Source organism: Lutjanus erythropterus, chromosome 7, assembly GCF_056507025.1.
Source record: "Lutjanus erythropterus isolate fLutEry1 chromosome 7, fLutEry1.hap2, whole genome shotgun sequence".
NCBI lineage: Eukaryota > Metazoa > Chordata > Actinopteri > Lutjaniformes > Lutjanidae > Lutjanus > Lutjanus erythropterus.
In genome coordinates, this window is record NC_139323.1 from 12,605,760 (window position 1) to 12,625,831 (window position 20,072).

General features: G+C 36.3%; 1 protein-coding gene across 1 annotated transcript; it reads left to right on the top strand.

Annotated features, from left to right (window-relative positions):
- The first annotated feature begins 398 nt into the window (after positions 1 to 398).
- On the top strand, positions 399 to 7,742 carry nmu (neuromedin U). The gene is made up of 9 exons (XM_084722167.1): positions 399 to 663; positions 2,057 to 2,118; positions 2,203 to 2,250; positions 2,443 to 2,496; positions 2,605 to 2,634; positions 4,945 to 5,019; positions 5,766 to 5,819; positions 5,915 to 5,957; positions 6,943 to 7,742. The coding sequence occupies exons 1-8, from the start codon at positions 537 to 539 to the stop codon at positions 5,948 to 5,950; spliced, it is 486 nt and encodes a 161-aa protein (XP_084578293.1). The 5' UTR covers positions 399 to 536; the 3' UTR covers positions 5,951 to 5,957; positions 6,943 to 7,742.
- Positions 7,743 to 20,072: the final 12,330 nt, after the last annotated feature.

Here is a 20,072-nt window from a genome sequence, read left to right on the forward strand (position 1 = left end):
TCTGAAATGTTATTATGGAACTTTTGCCCAATGCCACCAGAATAAACTGCCTACCACAGCTTCATATGAAGATAATGGAGTCAGTGTACTTTAAGTTTAGTGTTTTTTCATCTACACAATTTTTTCTACATTCTCTTTTTGATTTTCTAATATGTTCATTTATTTATCATTTATTTGAAGAAAAGAACAACCGCTTGATAATGTTCTGACATTCACTAGTTGTATTTCATACTTTACTCACCTTTACTTTGAATCTGTATCACTCCATCACCGCTCATACCTCTCTGCAGAGTCACGTGCAGCCAACCTGTTGATCAAATCCCACCACAATAACTTCTCACGCGCGCGGAGCTCTATGACGCAGTCATGTGTGTCGGGTGCGCGAGGGCGGTTGTGCGTGTGTGTGTGACACGAGCCTTCATATTTGTCTGACGTGAGACAGAAACTCTCAGAAGAGCAAGAAGTCAAGCGGACACAACCAAAACAGACAGAAAAGAACCCCCCACACTCAGAGAGAGAGAGACAGACAGGGAGACATGAGGACCTTCCAGAGCCACAGTGAACCCGGGCAGCGCGGAGCCGCCAACAGCCTGCACAGCCTCAGCAGCACGGCCAGCATCACCCTCACAGCCCTGCTCATCCTCACCGTCCCAGTCTGCAACAGTAAGTCACACTACTTTAGCTTTCTCATTAATTTTAGCTGGAACAACAAAAACTAAAAGCCCCGCACGTGTAACAGCATGTAACTTTGTCTTTCAGTTGAGTTGTTACCAAACGTTACATTGGAAGCAATAGAAAGTCCTCTCTATCTATCTTGTATCTTTTCATTCAGTCCTATACAAGACAAAGATTAGCCTATGTAGTCATTTGTACTAAAATTTAAATTTAGATAGATAGACTAAGAAGAGTTTCTATAACTTCCTATATAATGTTTGCATAGAGAGGAACAAGTAAGAGATATAATTTTTGTGCTATTTCACCTACAAGAGTTGTGTCAGCCAAAAAGCTGAGGATAAAACAATAGATTTTTATTATACATTTTTATTGATTTATTTTTGTGATTTTCCTTCCTTATGTGGCGATATTTCAGATTTTCTTTCGTAAATTTGAGTGCAAATACGTAGGCTAATCTTTGTTTGGTTCATCTTTTGTAAGACTGAACAAAAAGATACAAGATAGATAGATAGATAGGCTTTTTATGTCAAATTGGGAAATCCTTGTTACAGCAAGAAAGTCATATATGATAGAAAAATAACACAACATGTAACAAAATTGTTTAGAACCTATGATTTGCTTTGAGTGATACAGTATAGATAGTATAAATAAAATTAAGTATACAGTTTAATTCTAAAAACTTATAATGGTTTGTCTTATTTTTCTTGAAAATTGTATTTTCACTTTTTCCAGCTGTATCAAGTCTATATTCTGAATATCTATCATGATTCAAGTTAAAGGATTTTTACCCATCCATCATCCATCGTTGTAATTCTGATGTGATGTCAAACTGGCAGAGACAGCCTGAAACCTTGTCTGGTCCTGCAGCCTCTGACTCGATGTGTCTACTGTCTGACATGAAGCTACAAATGATTGAGATGTGCTAAGATGTTGATTGGCACTTTGTCCCATGATGTCAAAGTGATGTACAGTTGACATTTGTAGAAACACGATTAGATGGATTTGAAGAAGTAGAAGAGTGGATGAAATCTATTTTTTAAAATAATTCTGAATGTTTTCAAAAGCATATATCCACAAGGCAGCAGTCTCCCATTAACAGGTTGGATGATAACTCCCTCTGTGTTCTACTGTAAAGCTTTTACTCCCGCTGATAAACATCCACTGCAATCATGTTGAAGCAGAGCATCAACAAAACAGTCATTCAGTCATCACAACACAGCAGAGGCAGCTTGAGCTGTAGCTTTAATACAATCTCATAATGCTTTATCGCTGCTCTGTTCACTATTTCTATCATGTACATCGTGCGAGCATTATAACATGACATTATAACAGCAGTGTTAACTGTATTATATGAACTGTGTTTCTGTGTTGTTGTATGAAGCAAAAGGTGCTCCAGTAGAACTTCAGCAAGCCACAACAGATCAGAGGCAGCTACTCAGCCAGGTACGCAGCACCGTTTTATTCCTGCTTTCTTCTTCATCCTTTCTGTCTGTATGCCCGTCCATCATCCTCTGTGATGCTCCACAGATAGATGCTGTGTGCTCGTCCTACCTCTCTGCAGACCTGAAGTTTTGGGTGAGTGAGCTGCGATTCTGTCTGTCTTCTTCTTCTTCTTCTTCTTCTTCTTCTTCTTCTTCTTCTTCTTCTACTTATTATTATTATTATTATTATTATTATTATTATTATTGTTATCATTATTATTATTATTATTATTATTATTATTGTTATTAACAGCCACTTTTATTTTATTTTCGATCATTTTTCCAGGCATCTGATGTCTTAGGAGAACTGTGTGTCTTGATGCTGGTTCAGAAGTCAAAGGTACTTCATACTTCAAAATCTCTTAATAAACATCTCAGAAGACATGTTATAGTGAGGAACATATACGGGTGACATCAATTATAAAGACCTGTTTTGTTGTTTTCTCAGGAGCTGAAAGTGCGAGAAAATAGTAAAAGGGTAAGTACAACTTTTTTTTTTCTCTTGTTAATTTCCCTGAAGTGGGACCCACGGAAACATGTCATAAAATTAAACGTAATGACAAATTTGTGTTGACTTGTTTGTGCGTGTCGGCTTGTGTGCGGTTGTTCATTTTTTATGTCATGCACTTAATGTACAATTTTTGTTCCATTACTCTAGACGACAAGGCTCTGCCTTGTTACAGGGGCGGCAAGAAAGAGATAAGATAAATCTGCACCTGGGATCGTTTTTACAACTATTCATAACCTGCACTGTTTGTGTAAGGGTGGCACTTTTAAAAAAATGACTGAATAGTCAAGTCAAATCAGCTGTGTAAACGATCACAGTTTGTTTCCCAAACCACAATGCAGAACACGAAGAGAACACTAATGTACAGTTACATGTATACATGCATTCATATACTGTGACATGGATACACACAGATACACAGTCCTCATACATATATAAATACTTTCTCCTTGCACTTGTCTTCTTTGGTCTGTGCTCTGCATGTCAGATGCTTATTCTCCTAAACGGGCAACAACAGCATGGCTCTGCAGCCAGCTTTATTTCTTGGTTGCATGAGAACCTGGATTATGTTTCCCTCTCTCTGTCATTCACATTGGAAAACACAAACATCAATTACGACACAAGGAAAAAGTTGAAAAAACATAATGTCACTACCGCAAAATTTGTCTGTAGTTCTTAATATCGCTGCTTGAAGGTGAGAAAAATTAGATATTAAAGTACATTTTGATCATTACTTATGATGCCTTTCAATGTTTTTATGTGTGAGTTGAAAGTATCAATGATTTCTGGTCATGTATTACAGAGATTCTCAGCTTACAAGGCAGGTGATGCACCGTGGACCCCCTCATGTTTGTCCCTTGAAATGATTTAAACATAGCCTATTTATATACACTATGACTAAGTTATATGAGAGAACAACACAAGACAAATGTATTTAAAAAGGCATTATTAAACATGTATGTATTACGTGTATTAAAAATATTTGCACCATATCAACACAGAAACTCCAAAAGAATACATATACACACATCAAGAGAGTGAAAAGTTTTATATGTGTGTGTATACACACACGCGCGCACACACACACACACACACACATACATATATACATATATAATATGTGTACACATACATGGTGCAAACATTTTTAATAAATATCTAAGATGTTTCTAATATATTTCTCTTTTGCTGTTCTTTCAAATGACTGAGTAGATGTGTGAAAAGGCTTATTCCAAGAGGGGGTCCCTGGTATAGTTTCTGTCTTGTAAGGGGTCCTTGGCTGAAGAAAAATTGTGAACCTCTGTTTTAAATAATATACAAAAATATATACATGTGTATATGCATATGTGTATGTAATATGAAATTCTATTGAATTATGTAGTAAGCAAAATGTGGTAACAAGGCCAAATATATTTTTGTTTTTTAAAGAATCTAAAATATGAAAGTATCCTGCACACTGCCTTTGGCACTTGAAATCAAAGATTTAATAACACTGTTTTTATGAAATCTTTGATTGCAAGTGTATGAAAATGTAGTGTGCATATTTTTTCTTTTGCTTTTTTCTATTTGTGTCCAAACGTTTTTTGCTCTGTGATATTTTATTCTTTAAAGTAGTCACATTTTGCTTTGATGCCAGCTTTGCAAACCGGTGTAATCTGAACCATTTCTTACCAAAATATATATGTAAAAAAAGAAAACAAAAACAGTGAATGAGACGTGTGTCCAAACATTTGACTGGTGCTGTACTTTTTTCACTGACCCCTGACAGAGAGTCACAGACCCCTGAGGGTCCCTGGACCCCTATTTGAGAACCACGAAATCAACGATGATACTGAGAGCTGATAAAAGTAGAGGGAAACATTTACATCATCTAGCACCAGACTAAGTGTGAAATAAGATTGTTTCCAAGTATTTCATCTATTTATTTTCCTTTATGTGTATTTTTGCTCATTGAAACCTACAACAACATAAAACATCCCAAAATGCACATTCACTTGACAACAAACCATATTTCTCATATGAAATATGAAGCTATTGTGTCTTCTGCTCCTCCATCACTGGTATGAGAATAATGCAGAATGTGTTTATCACAAAGCTGGTGCACAGAGGAAACATTTGCATTATGTTTGCGTCTCTGTGTTGCATGTTCCTTTGCGTTTATAAGAGAGAGACAGAGATAATTTCTTTGCCTCTGAAGACTCCCGATTGTGTACTTCCCCGTTCGCTGGAGCTGTTATTCATATTTGTGTGGCCCTGTCTGTGTGTTTGTGTGTTTGTCAGACCCCTCTGTTGCACCCTCTCCTGCATCTAGTTTCTCAACTCCATACCAGAAGAGAGAAAGGACTCTCAATGCGCGTATGTACAACCCATGTCAGTTCTACTTTCTCTATTTTATTTTTTACTTTTTGCTTTGCAAAATAATCTCACAGCCACTGATTGAAAAAGCAAAGGTATTGAAAGCAGTACTTTGTTTTTTAGCATACAAAGAACTGTATGCAATGCAATCAGTGGTGCAAACTGACATGAAACCGTATGTTGTGTGACAGCTTTTCACACTGTAGTCAGATTTCTCAAATGCAATAAGATGCTTGAAAATAAAGAAATATCTGTATAGAGGACGATACAATGTAGAGTGCACAATAGTAGTAGTGTGTTGTAGTTTTGTGAGTATGTTGGGAGCAAATGTTGATATTGAAAAGTGTGTGCTGCCTTCTTTAACGTGTGTTTTGCTCTTCCTGAGCTCACATGTCAATAATGCTGTTTTATATCGGGCAGCTCTCCTCACTCTGTACGAACTCAGTCGACATTAGTTGTTCTTTCCCAAGCTGCAAGTAATTATGGTCTAAAATTAGTGCAGCTGACAGGTGAACTTATCCCTCATTGCTATCAAGCGCTGACATTCACAGAGTGGACACAGAGGAATCGTGAGTGAGAAACACAGTGAGTGTTTGTTTTGGAAAATCCAGATGTTAGCGTTTGAATTGGTGCCGTTGGCTTTTGCTGGTGGAGAAGTTGTGGTAAGAAAATTACTGAACTATGGCAAATAAGACAATGATATTGTTCTATTCAAGTTAAATTCTGCGTTTTTTGTGTCTACACAGGCTGAACTCCAGGCACCTGGGGGAATCCAGAGCCGAGGTCACTTCCTCTATCGGGTATGAAAAAGGTTTATATCAGGAAATAAAAGAAAATATATTCACTAAGATGATATGATGAACATTTAAACAATTTATTTTGTTTGCATTTACAGCCACGAAATGGAAGACGATCCTTAGAATATGAGTAACTTGAAGGTAATACTCTAATGATACTTCATCCATGGACACACTGTTAAATAGACATGCTGCAATGACATTTAAATGCTTCTTTCCTCTTAATAGTCACACAAATGGTTGCAGTGAAATAGTACAAGGGTTTCACACTTTCCCATTAAAGCAGCAAGTAGCTTAATGTAGTAGGGCTGCACAATTATATAGTTATATATATATGCAATATCCAAATTGCAGAAGCTGCTGTTGTTTATATAAAGGAAAAATGTTTGACAAACAGCACTATAATGAAGTACTGTAGTGCTACAGAGATGTCCTGACCTACAAATCTTGTTCTCCAGATGTAAGAAAACATGTTTGTTTGATACAGGCACAATATTTCAACATTTTTTCATTCCCAATAATTGTGAATCATATCAGTTAATCAAAGTAGGTATCTAAAACCTGACCCACTTCATCTTTGGTTCTGAGAAACATGGAATACACTTGGATTGATTTACTTACTACTGCTACTACTAAAGAACATAAAAACAGGAATAGAATGCATAACATAACGTGGAAAATAAAACCCACTGAACATAGTGTATAAGATGCATAAAATCAATGCAGCATTTTGAAAGAAGTGTAGCAGCGTGTAACTTTTAATGTTCATATTAGTTTAAAAAGATTCTTGTATTTATTAGTGGTTGAGTGAGTTGTACCAGTGAAACATTTACACTATTTTGAGATATTGGGAGGAGAGGGTGTTTCACTTTCAGCCAAAGGAAACAAGTGATAATTCTGGGGAGGACCTTGGATAAAAAAGTTCACCTCCCCTTCCCACCCCAGTAATTTTCATGCGGTCCCTAATTGGCATTGAAATCCTGTCATTATCTTAATGACAGCGGTCACTGTCAGGATCATAATGAACTATAAGCTGCTGACAGCATGTTTGTGTGGGGTTACAGTATCAGAGAAGTGCCTTTGTTCCTGTGGTCATCATCTAATCATGTGTATTATTGTGTGGTAGAGTCTCCACCTCTGGAGTTTAGTGTACAGAGACAGCACAGACCCTGAGACCCGAGCTGCTGCACCACGACTGACTTCAACCACAGCCTTCTGCCACTGCTGTATAGTGATGTTTGAATGTATACAAAGAATATGATTAAAACACTATTCACTTGTCCAGATTTTACTTCATGTTAAGTGTGTGTCATTTGCATTAAAACTGCTATAATGTGGTCGGGTGGAGTTGTGTAACTTTGATTTGCTACTGAATAAGAATCTTGCATTTGGAAAACTTGTAAAATACTACAATATACATAAAATACATACTGTATGCATGTCTGGATGTGAATAGAAACAATATTAAGAACTCATACATATTGTACATTGAAGTTAAAACATTTCAGGAATATTTTAACCATAATAAAAGCATTTGTTTGACAAAAAAATGCCCCAAAAAAGTTTACACATACTATTTGAATATTTTCCCATCACATTTTTAATTAGCACAATTAAGATAAAATGCTGCAGCTTGTCAATTTTTATGTGTCTTGTCACTATAATGCCCATAAAGTAAAGAACTCATAACAAGCAAAGCTGCTAAAAGAGGAAGTGATAAGCCCAGTGCAAGAATATTAGGAATACTTGGACTGATTATGTTTCTTTTGACACTATTAGCTATTTTTTTTTCATGAGAGGATTATCTGAAAATGATAAACCTAACTAAGCACTCACCCCCTTTTATTTAAGGAGTGAAAGTCTCTCAAAACTCCTATTTATATCACTGAAAGACAAGATCTCATCGATTCATAATAAAACCACAATCCCTACAACATTCTTTAGTTCTTTTCATTATTTCTTATATAAATATATTTCTCAAATAAATAATGAGAAAATAAGAAGGTACAGGTGGAAGGTGGGGTCTCTGGATGAAGGCACCACCATGTACTTCTGGTGGGTTGTGGGTGATGATTGAGGAGGATTAGACTCCATGCATGATGTGCCTTCAAATGTGTTATTTTCTACCCTGAATATGTAATTACTGATATAAACAGTAGATGTCACCATTATCAGCCAGAAAAAGCTGAGATTTCTCTGTACCACTAAAAATCCAAGGCGGTTTCAATTATACTGATATTTAAGACAAGATAGGAAGATGCAAATGTATGAGCAGTAATGTTTTAAGTACATAGTATGTGTGCTTGTGTGTTTGCATCAGCCTTTATGTTTCACCTTTACCGGCATGATAATAAGATCAATCCTAATTTGTGCCACTCATGCTGAGGTAGTGAGATTTCTCATCTGATTGTATGATAATTCTGACATCAGCCTGACACCCCAACAAAACTTTGACATATGAAAGATGACAGATATAAAAAAACGTCACAAACAGATTCAGAAAGGTTCAAGAGAGGTAAATTATTAGTATTCTGTGTGTTACTCTCAACAAAGCAGGAGTTCTTTAATGGTTCAGCTGCACCACAGTAAAGCACACTCCACACTGAATGTGAACATTTTACAGAACAGAGCATTTCTGGCTGCGTCTCAACATCCACGACATGGACCCAAGATTGAGTGCTTGCATTCGCAGCCAAAAAACAACAATAAATATAAGTATTTTCACAATAGAGTTTTAATTAGTTTGAGAGCCTTTAGATTTTAAAACAGAATGAGCTACTGTGTAAAATAACACAGGACCTTGGGCTCAATAAAACAAAACACTACTGCATTCAGGTCATGCTGGATTTGACACAATAATGTAAGGCTGATGTCCAAATTGTTTCCTGTGGGCGATTGATGAGACTCATATTACCTGAGAAAAAGAATAAGACTGTTGACAGTTTGAGTGTCACAACTGTAGTAATTGAGACATATTTATAACCAATTTATCCATTTGACATCCCTCAAGGGAGCCATGAATACACGAGTATAAAAGCATATAAAGATCATTTTCAAGCCTCCATATTTTTATTGCTATACTTGAAATAAATGAGTGAGTTATTTAGTCTTATTTTCTTTGCTCTCACTTAAATCTATGATATAACGTCAACATTTTAAAGTGGCCATTTCACAAGTGAGGCCTGGATAAACACTGGATGCATGCAAATCATTGAACGTCATCAGTGAATACAGAAGTGGTAGCTATGCAAAAACTGGGTTTAGATACCATAATGTGACAGAACACTACCCTCTGTCTCTTACTATGGAAAGACTTAGAATTCCATCAGTTATTTAATTAAAAGGTTAGCTTATTGAAAGAAATTTTTTGCCAGCTATTTTTTAAAATGGATTAATGGTTTCAGTCATTTTCAAGCAAAAATGCCAAATCTTTGCTGGTTCCACCTTCATAAATGTGAGGGTTTACTGTTTTTTGTTGTCATATATGATAGTAAATGATGAGCTGTGGGGTTTACTTTTGGCTCTGGAAAATTGTGATGAGCATTTTTCACTTTGAGCTTTTGCCATTTTTTAGATGAACAATTAATAGATTAATCGTGAAAATAGTCAGCAGATTAATCAAATGATGAAAATAATCATTACTTGCAGCCCTATAAAGAATACACACAATAATATGCATAATAATATGCATGGTATATGACACTTCTCCCCCCACACTGAATTAAATTTAGAAATTTATCTTTTCAATATCTCCCTCACGTAAATGCCGAAACAGCGCCATTAGCCTATTGGCTCGCACACTGTGGTCAGAAATGGTATCGCAGCTTTTGCAACTTTGGCTGTTGCCATGGTGATGAGTACCACGCCGAAGATGGAGAAATGCTAAAATAATCTGATGGCTCATTAATCCAAAAACACTCGTCCAAAGAGCAGACAGCAGAAGTACACTGTTCAACAACACGGTGTGAGCTGTTCGGATTTAATTTGTGTTTCCTTCGAAAATAAATTAAACAATAAATGAAGAAATAAATAAACACATGAAGTTCATGCAGCATCCACAGGCTCACAATTTCCAACCTGTATATCTGGTACACTATAGGATGAACATAATAAAAAGTAGCATTATAACACTATAATTACGCTATGAACATCTTGCAAATGAAATTTAAAAGATTTGTCAGGTTTTCTTCTGTAAATATAATTCGCACATTTTAGAATTAAAATACAAAATCTCGGTCAAGTGGAATTCAGCCTGTATAGACCTATATAAATACCATATATTGTGTTAAAAATCGAAAAAGCGTTTTCAATGGCTTGTTTCTATTTTTAAAATCTTTCGCTTCTATTGTTTTATTTGTACTTATTTATGTGTCATATATACATCGATTTATACTGCATTTATTTTGACTTTATCTTCGTTTTGTTTTGATCTAGGTTGGCCTGACTGTTAAGCTTCTGTTGTTTTATTGCTCTTCGATTCCCTCTCTTGCTTGACCTGTCAAAGCACAATGTAAAACTAGGTTTTTAAAATGTGCTATAAATAGGTTAAAGTTATTATTGTCATTATAATATTTACAGTAAATGCATCTGCTTAAAGATGGGGGGAAAAGCTACAACGAACTACTTTTGAATTTTGCCTTTCCACAAGTGGTTCACTTTAATTTGGCAGATGGTTTCACCTACACTGTAAAATAAATAAATAATAAAAAAATCCAATAACAGTGTATAACATGGATATACCCGTGTGCGACCGTCCAGTCGAGGTGATAACCCTGGATGTGGATCACCTCCTCTAACCTGGCATGTGTGTGTTATCTATCTGGAGTATGACTGTATGTAGGTAGGCCCTTTTGGCTCCAGTTCCAACTCCAGTGAGCCTGTCTCAGCCCTGCGCAGTCAGCCGTCAGCAGCAGCGCCACTGGGTGCAGGGATATCCCGATGAAAGGGGAGCCTGTTCGGGGGTAAGTATGACATCTCTACCAGTGAGCTCCGCTCCGCATTTCTATCTCTTATACCTGCAGCCTGAGCGTGTACCGCCGGCACACGTAAAGCTGCAGACGGAAGAGTTGTGCTTTGGCTTGTTTGGTAACAGAGACTGACCAAAGGCCCCGTGACCCACATTCTTATCTAATGCTGCATGTTAGCTTAGCTCAGCTAGCTCCAGCGGCTAAAAGTGGGTTGACACACATACAGTAACACTGTTGCGGACGAGTTGAATGCTCGCTGCATTTTAACATAAAGTCGCCAGCCAGCGGGAAAAACGGGCTGTCTATTTTGTGACGGGTAAAGAAGCCTCGGCGGTGTGTGTCATTTGTCGCAGTAAGTGTGTTAAACTATAAAGCCGTTGTTTTCTTGCTGTAATTGACGTTAGCAGGCAAGCTAGGTGGCGTTAGCCTTCTAGCAATCAGTGCCCGGTGTGCCGGCCGGCTTCACCGGCAGCAGCAGCAGCAGCAGATACACTGATAGATGTGCTGTACGTTTGTCACTTCAAGGCTGGCTTTACTTAACAAGAATGAACATATTTGACAACCGTACACATCTCACCGGCACAGCCTTTACCACATTTATTGCCTGTTTTTACATGTATGTCTGTTTTACTTCCCGGTGTTAATTAACAGATCCGTGGCAGCTGCGTTGCTCTCTAGTCTTGTTTTCGCATTCAGCCGCTGCCCATTCAACAGTTATAAAATTAACCATGTACTCATATTCATTTATTCATTTGCTGGTTTACCTGTCATCCGCAACGATGTTGTTTGAAAGGTGACTGGGACTTGGATCTTACCTGTTAATGACAGGAACTAGATGATGAGTTATCTGATATGGGGATCAAATGTGTTTTATTCGTGAACCTGCAGCATGCATATCAAATATGAGTAAAGGTAGAGGCTACTTCATGTTATGATAAAACATTTTGTCTTTAATTTCTCCTAAAAATGTCAGCAGAACAGGGTGCTTAGGCAAGATGTTTTGTATTTTCATTTATGGAGTGTTTTTGGCATTAATGTATTGAGACCTTTAGACACCAGTAAATGGCCATATCGAAGAGAATTGCACTAACTAATCCTTTAGTAAATCAAAAGACAATTAGTTGCCAAATATTTTGATAAACAATTAATCTTTCAAGCAAAAATATCAAACATATGCTGGTTCCAGTTTCTGTAAATGCTTAATGCATTATTAATGATAAGTTATGAGCTCATTGTGTTAATATTTTGTTAAAGCATCAACAGTCATCATTATACAATATTATCGCAATATTGATAAATATCAGTATTGAGGTATCTGGTCAAAAATATCCTGATATTTGATCTTGTCCATATTTCCCAACCCTGTTATATCAGTGAACCTGCAAAGTGCATATTAAACAAATGGCTGCTTAATGTTGTGAAGACAAAGTTTCACTTTGGATCCTAAAATTGTCATCAATATTGTGTCACAAACCTCATATCTCCATATTTTGACATTTTTTATTTATTTATTTTTTAAAAAAAGGGTTTAAAATAAATCCTGAAATGTAACAGTTTTGGACATACAAGGTTTCTGCCTTTTTTCACATTTCTTTGACATTTTATAGATTAAACAATTATTCAGTTAATCATATACATAAGTGGCAGATTAATTATAATGAAAATATTCTATAGATGTAGAGCTGATTTTTAATTATGGACTGTTTTCCATAGTAATTAATTGAGACAAATAGACACTAATCGCCATATTGAATCTCTGGTTTAGGTTCATGTTGTTTCAAAGCTTGGATGACAACTCGGATTCAGTGTTTTGCTAATAGTTTAATGGCAGACAACACTTCATGCTTTCTATGAGTAAATTAGGCTAAAACACGAAACGAATGATTCGCAGCCCTCAAAGTACACTTGAAGCAGCCTTTGATTTTGAACAGTTTGTTTCAGACTTATTGCAACGTGATGTACTGTGGCAGAGTACAAAATGCAATTTATATAATGAAGTTATGATGTTAAAAGGCAGCATCCACTGTTGTCTGATGTTTGTTGTATGGGTTAATGTTGGAATGGTTTCCTTCATTTTAAAGACAGAGTTCGACATTAAACATGGCCCTATAGGCACAGAAGAATGAGAAACACAAAGGGCGGACTATGAAAAAAAATTTAACAGTAATAAAAATGTAAGAGTGAATGGAAGCAGGCTAGAATATGGCACATCTAAGGATGTAATGCACTACAGTGTGTGCTGCCACTTTCCTTAACTTGCAAGTTTACATTTGGGCCACCGGAAATGTATTTTTGTCATGAAATTAAGGGGCTTGGTGGGCCATGGGGCCAGAGTTTAAAAATATTAGCATCTGTCTTTGAAAGACTATGGTAACATCCTTTTTGAGATTCATGTGATGATAGCAGAACTAAGCAGTACATTATTGATAAAATACTTAATGCTTGAGAATGCCAGCTGATTGACAATTTAAGAAGTTAATTCACATTATAATGCAGTTAAATTTGATAAAGAATAACTTGACAAATTCCAGTGTCATATTTTTTATAAGAAACTCTTTTGCCATATTTCATGATTAAAAAAAAAAAAAAAAAAAAGGTATTGCCTCTTCCCAGGTGACTGTAAAATGAAAACCAGTCAAAATCAGAATGATAGGCTACTTTCAAAGAGGCCATTGTTAATTAACAATACCTCACAGGTATGTTTACATACAATAGTGATTTAGTAATCATGTTTGACTATACAGAGTTGTTGGAGCTGTTTATGGAGCAGAGAAAATTACTTTGACACCTTTTTATAGCTGCAGGTGAGGAGAGCTGCGTCCATTCTTCCTCTGGTTTGGCAGAGGATTATTGATGTAAACACAATCTATTGTGTTTTGTTCTTGTTTAGCATCTAACTTACGTTGCAACATGTTTTACAAGGTTCTCCAAGTTTGTTATAAAACCTCAGCTGCACATACATTTACACTTTATATGTGTTTTGTGTAGTTCTGAAAGAATAGTGGGCAAACTTGGCAGCAGCAGAGCACTGGCAAGTTTGTTTTCCTTAAACAGAGGAGGGGGTGGGACTGAAAACACTGGCAGACAAGGGGGTGGGGTGGTGGGGGACATAGATTATATTATTGCATGCTATGCCTAATAATGTAATTACTATACGCTTGTCATATCAGACTTTTATGATACAGTGGAGCCTGTGTTGATTCAGATGTGATGTTCTCCAGCTTTGGACTAATGCAGGCAGCTTGAATCATTCAGTGGACTGATGGGAAGAGGTGGTATTACTGGTACGGTGTATCCCTATGTGATAGTCAGACAGACAGCAGATTGGAATACTCCTTACTAATAACAGCCCTGTTGATGATTGCTGAAGTTTGGAAACTCCAGTGGTCTATATTGAAGGTTGCTTGTAGAGCCTGATTGATATATCAGTTTGTTGATATTAGGGGTGTCACAGTTTCAGTTCTTAATCAGACATTTCTAAAAAAATTGGCTTAATTGAAAATGGAACAAAATAAAAAGCAGGATTCCCCAATTTTTTTTTTCACTCCACCCTCACCTACTTTTGTGTGTCCGGCGTGTGACCAAACAAAAGACAAAACATGAAAAACCCACCATGCAACCTGTAACCTGCAGCTGTACTTTTTTTTTTTATAATTTTAAAGAAGAATTTGAAAATGTAAATGACAGTCATAAGGGCATAAAACTATTGATCTGTTTACCTTTACAAATCAAGACTCAATATTCTAATAATTTTGTAGCCTTTAATAGACTCAAATCATGGATTTGGAGAATCGTGACACTGCTAGCTGATATTATTGGTTGCTATTTCGATTTGGCCATAAATGTTGATGTGCACCAATATGAAAGCTTTTTTTTCTACAGGACATTATGCAGATTACTTTTATATATATATTTTTTTTTATATTTTATAGGCAGCTTTTTATGTATTTTTGAGCCCTTTTCTTAAAAAGTGGTCAAATAAGGGTCTTTAAAAAGGAAAAAAAAAGTGCTGCATATAAAACTAAAATACAAAAAGTTTTATATGTGTTTTCTTATTTATAGTTATTACTGTTGTATTGTATTGTCCTCAAATATCTTGTGTTGTCCACAGCCCCAAAACAGTTTACTGTCATAAAAGAGTAAAGAAACCAGAAAATATTCACATTTAAGATGCTGGAATCAGAGAATTTTGCCTTTCTTTCTCAAAAAAAAAAAAAAATTACTCAAACCAATAAATCAAATATCAAAATAATCTGTAATTAATCTAATCATTGATTAATAATCGATCAATTGATTAATCATTGCAGCTCTAGTTTATATTCCGTATATTATATGCTAAAGACTATCAGCCAATATATTGATATCAGAATATCTTTTATTCCCTAATTTAGGTATTGGCATTGGCCCCGAAATCCCATATCAGTTGGGCACTAGTTCCTTGCTTTGCTTCTGCAGCTTTGGTGGAACAAGAAGTTGTAAAAAGTGTGATCATCAAGGCATTGGGCTGAGTGTCGTGGGTTTTGTGAACTGTACATTCACAGCGTCTCAAGGATGACTTTTATTACGTCATTAACTCAGGGTTATCTTCCTACTGACATCAGTGAGACATTTCACATGCCACAGCAACCAAAGTGGTACACAGTTCGAGTACCAGTGTTTAATCTGAAGGCTTTCTTGCTTCACAACTGTTGAAATGTCATTTTCTAACATATATTAGCAATTTAATTGGTCAAGGTTGACCGTGTGTTTGCTGGAGTCTATCAGACCTGATATGAGTTTAAAGACTTGACTCAAGTGACCCTGAGTTTGTCTTTTGCAGTTTAAACCCTGTTATAACTCAAAAAGTTAAAGTTATAGTATTCAAGTATAGCCTTCATCGTGTAATGTGAAATATAGGTGTAAATACATCAGGTAAAAAAAAAGTCCCGTTGTCTGTGTTTTTATGTTAGTGTTTGATATGGCTTTGTGTTGAATATCAGATTCACTACATTTAGCTTTTTCTTCTTCGTAATGTTATTTTCTGCAGATAAAGGAGATGGCATGTGACTTAGTCATGACAGCCATTTAATATGCTGATTTCATGAGAAGAGGCTTGTTATGGCTACAGACTGATGTTTCCCGCTGATGGTCCTGCAGCTGATAATTTGTTACCACCAATATTTGGTCTGCAGTCTGTCACACATTGTAAATCATGCTGTTTGTTGAGATATATTGGCCTTTGAAATGAATTATTTTTTAGTTCTTAGTCTGTTAAAGTAAGCTTTATTAGATAGCTGTTATACTCACAGAATTTAAAATGATCTAATGATGGAGAAGCCTTTGATGGCTAATCATTGTGGAGCTGATTTTTTTTTACAGACTTGACATGTAAACAGCTCCAGATTGACTGATGACAGGAACTACACTGATCATGTTGATTGTAATGAAGGAATATGTCATCCAGACCAACTATTTTACCTGTTTATGTGTTTTTAATGTGCTTTTAGACAATAAAAGATTTTATAGCAGAGGTGTTGTTGAGATATAATAATACTTGAAATATGATACAAGGATATTGGCCAGAAATAAAACAAAACATAGTAAGAATATAAATTTCTAAACAAATAACATGTACTACAATGGACTACTAATATGTAGTTTGTTGCTTAGTTTCTATGAAATCAGAGCAGGAGTAGAAATATGTTTTTAATTAGCTCATTTTGTCAATAAACACACAGGCAAGACTTTCATGATAAATTCTACTGGTTTCTCTTTCTGTTTGGCTTCTTCCAGCTCTAAAAAGAGGACATTCACTGACAGCAACATTAGCTGCAGAGAAATCCTTTTGCCACACAGGATTGTTTCTGTCAGACTGACCTTTTTTTGAGAGCTGAGAGGATTCTTTTTTTTTTTTTTTTTTTTTTTTTTTAATACAAGAATCAGACTCACAGACTTTGTCAGCAATTATTTCTTTTCACTTTATCTCCAACCAAATTGTCAAAATAACATCCTATTACTTGAAAATGATATGTCTTTGAAGTTTGTTTCAGTATATGCAATGATCATGAGGGATGGGCATGGTTAGAATTTTATTCATAATGATACTGATGCTACATAATACCAAAACTTGATCATCTTATTGCTATTATTCACCACAATTTGGTTAAAAATAGACATTATATGACATGAAAAGATTTTATGTCTTTTATTATTACTGTATTGTTTGTCTAGGAACTCATTAACATTTCAGTACTGACCACTCCAGAACCAGTAGTTTAGTACCAGTTCTTAGGGATGCACCAATTGACCTGCCAGTTTTCAGCATAACTGGCCCTGAACAGTGACTGCGAGACTGTCAGCGTCCCATATCTGATTCTGTACTGGTCAAAATCGCTTGCATGCTCCACATGATGGTCACGGCATGCCTCGTAGCAACACAGACAGTAATGTCACAGCCACAACAGCACTGGTCACAGACACACACACTCAGGCATGTGCTTGCATGAAGTTGGTGTTAGCGATAGATTCCAAGAACAGAATGAAGAGACAACAGACGGTCTACAAGGAGAGGGAGAAGCTGCAAAGTTTTACTACAGCAAACTGTTGCACTGCAGGTCTCTGATTTGTTTACATTTGCTTCCATGAGATCACGTGAAAACACGTTTCTTACAAGATCTCATGTGAATATGCTCCCCTCTGGTACATAATCTTAATATAATAAGACCTGGCTATAACCTGGAGCACTTTAGGAGAAAATATTAAACTTATTTAATATTCAGTATTTTATTATGAACGTCCAATTTAATTTTACATGAAAGCAAAGTTACTGAAATGTTTGTGTATTCTGTCAATTTTAGTTCTTAGAAAGACTGAAAATCGGCATTGGCAGGTCAGATTGATTAAAAATCAAGGGGTGGCCCTGTGGCTCGGTTGGTGGAGCATCTGCCCCATGTGTGGAGGCTGTTGGTACTCTGCAGCGACCGCTGGTTCGATTCCTGCCTGTGGCCCTTTGCTGCGTGTCATCCCCCCTCTTTTCACTCTGTTTCCTGTCTGCTCTTCAGCTGTTTTATGTAGTGAAGGCAAAAAGGCCCAAAATATAACTTAAAAAAAAAAAAAAAAATCAGAATCGGCCAAGAAAATTGCAATCAGTGTATCACTACCGCTTCTCAAATCCCATCCCTAACAATGATGGGATACTGCACTAATAGTTGAATATCACTGTAACAGATATTAAGAAAGTATTATATATTTGGATTTACAGCACACAAACACACACAAACACACGAACACTGGCTTTTGACTCAAACCAGACACAACACCACATGTCTACTTAAAGTCATGTAGTGTCTTGTTTTTCTCATAATATTATTAGCATTTAAGTGAAATAAATATTAATACACCTTTGTGTCACCTTTAAATATGCACAAGGCAGCAAAAGTAACACTTGTTTTTCAGAGAGCAGTTTCTTGTAAAAATGGAAAAAAGTTGACCTACATGTAGATCGGGGGCGATCGAAAACCGTCTTAGAATGATGGTATCTGATTTTACTATGATTGAGGAGAAATGGGTCAAGTCTATTGGGTTTTCCCTTAAATGTGATGGGGGTAGAGGTGCGTAAGTGTTGTCTGTAGCACCAGTTTCATTACACTAACACTTACACTTACATTATACTTACGTTAAAGGGCAGGTCCATTATTATGTAGCGCCTCAGAGTTTTGTAATCAAATCTGAACAATCAAATTTTCATTGAAGTATGTACACCGATCAAGCATAACATTATGACCACCTGCCTAATATTGTGTTCCCCTTTTTGCTGCCAAAACAGCCGTGACCCGTCGAGGCATGGACTCCACTAGACCTCTGAAGGTGTGCTGTGGTATCTGGCACCAAGATGTTAGCAGCAGATCCTTTAAGTTGCGAGGTGGGGCCTGTTAGTTGCGAGGTGGGGCCTCCATGGATCGGACTTGTTTGTCCAGCACATCCCACAGATGCTCGATTGGATTGAGATCTAGGGAATTTGGAGGCCAAGTCAACACCTCAAACTGGTTGTTGTGCTCCTCAAACCATTCCTGAACCATTTTTGGTTTGTGGCAGGGCACATTATCCTGCTGAAAGAGGCCACAGCCATCAGGGAACACCATTTCCATGAAAGGGTGAACATGGTCTGCAACAATGCTTAGGTAGGTGGTACATGTCAAAGTAACATCCACATTGATGGCAGGACCTAAGGTTTCCCAGCAGAACATTGCCCAAAGCATCACACTGCCTCTGCTGGCTTGCTTTCTTCCCACAGTACATCCTGGTGCCATGAACCCCTCTAAAAATGTTTTCCCCCATGGCTTGACACAGGCTTCTGCATGATGATGTTGCTACATATAGGCTAAACCCCCTAAGCTGAGGGAGCTGAAGGCAGCAGCGTTCCAACCAACATCACTGCTTTTTGTGAACGGCTGAGTGGGTATGTCCACTTGAAAAACCTGGAGAAGGACACAGATGAGTCTACCTTTAAGCACTAAGCAATTTGACTGTTTTGGAAACTGCAACATATGATATGACATCAGGACTGTTGTCATTCAGAAAAGCATAATGACTAAACTGCAATGACAGACAAGTTACTTGGCCTACAGAATTACAAAAGTCATCTGGAGCGCACAGTCATTTAGAGCTGAAATGAATCAATGAATGATGAATGAATGAATCATGAATTAGTTGATTACTTGAAATGACAACACTTTTGGTAATCAATAATTGTTGTCATTTTAGACGGAAAAAAATGTTATAATACGTAACATTTTTCATATGTAAGGATACTACTGTTATACTACTATACTGCTGTTTTGATCATTTTTATATCATTACAAATTGAATTTTTTAGAAGTAAGGTAAAAAATAAATAAATAAATAAATAAATATATATGTATATATATATTTATATTAAAATAAATAAAATAAAATGAGCATTTTGTAACCTTGAATTCTGGGAAAATGTGTTTGGTATTTTAAACTTTTTTATATTTTTACTTAATTATTAATTGGCAATTAACATAATAGGTACACTGTTGCAGGCCCACATTTTTAAATGCTTCATTTAATGCCATTAAGAACAGTGTGACTGACTAATACATTGTTTTTCAGTCATCACACTTAATCAAGTTCTTGGTTTCTCTTTTTTGAGAGTCATATATTTATAAGAGTACGTCTAGTGTGTTGATACTGCAGGGTTGCAGCAAATAAATCATATGGTAGTACAATGCTACACTATTATCATGACAACCTGATAACCAACTGTTTTATGAGACTATTTATAATT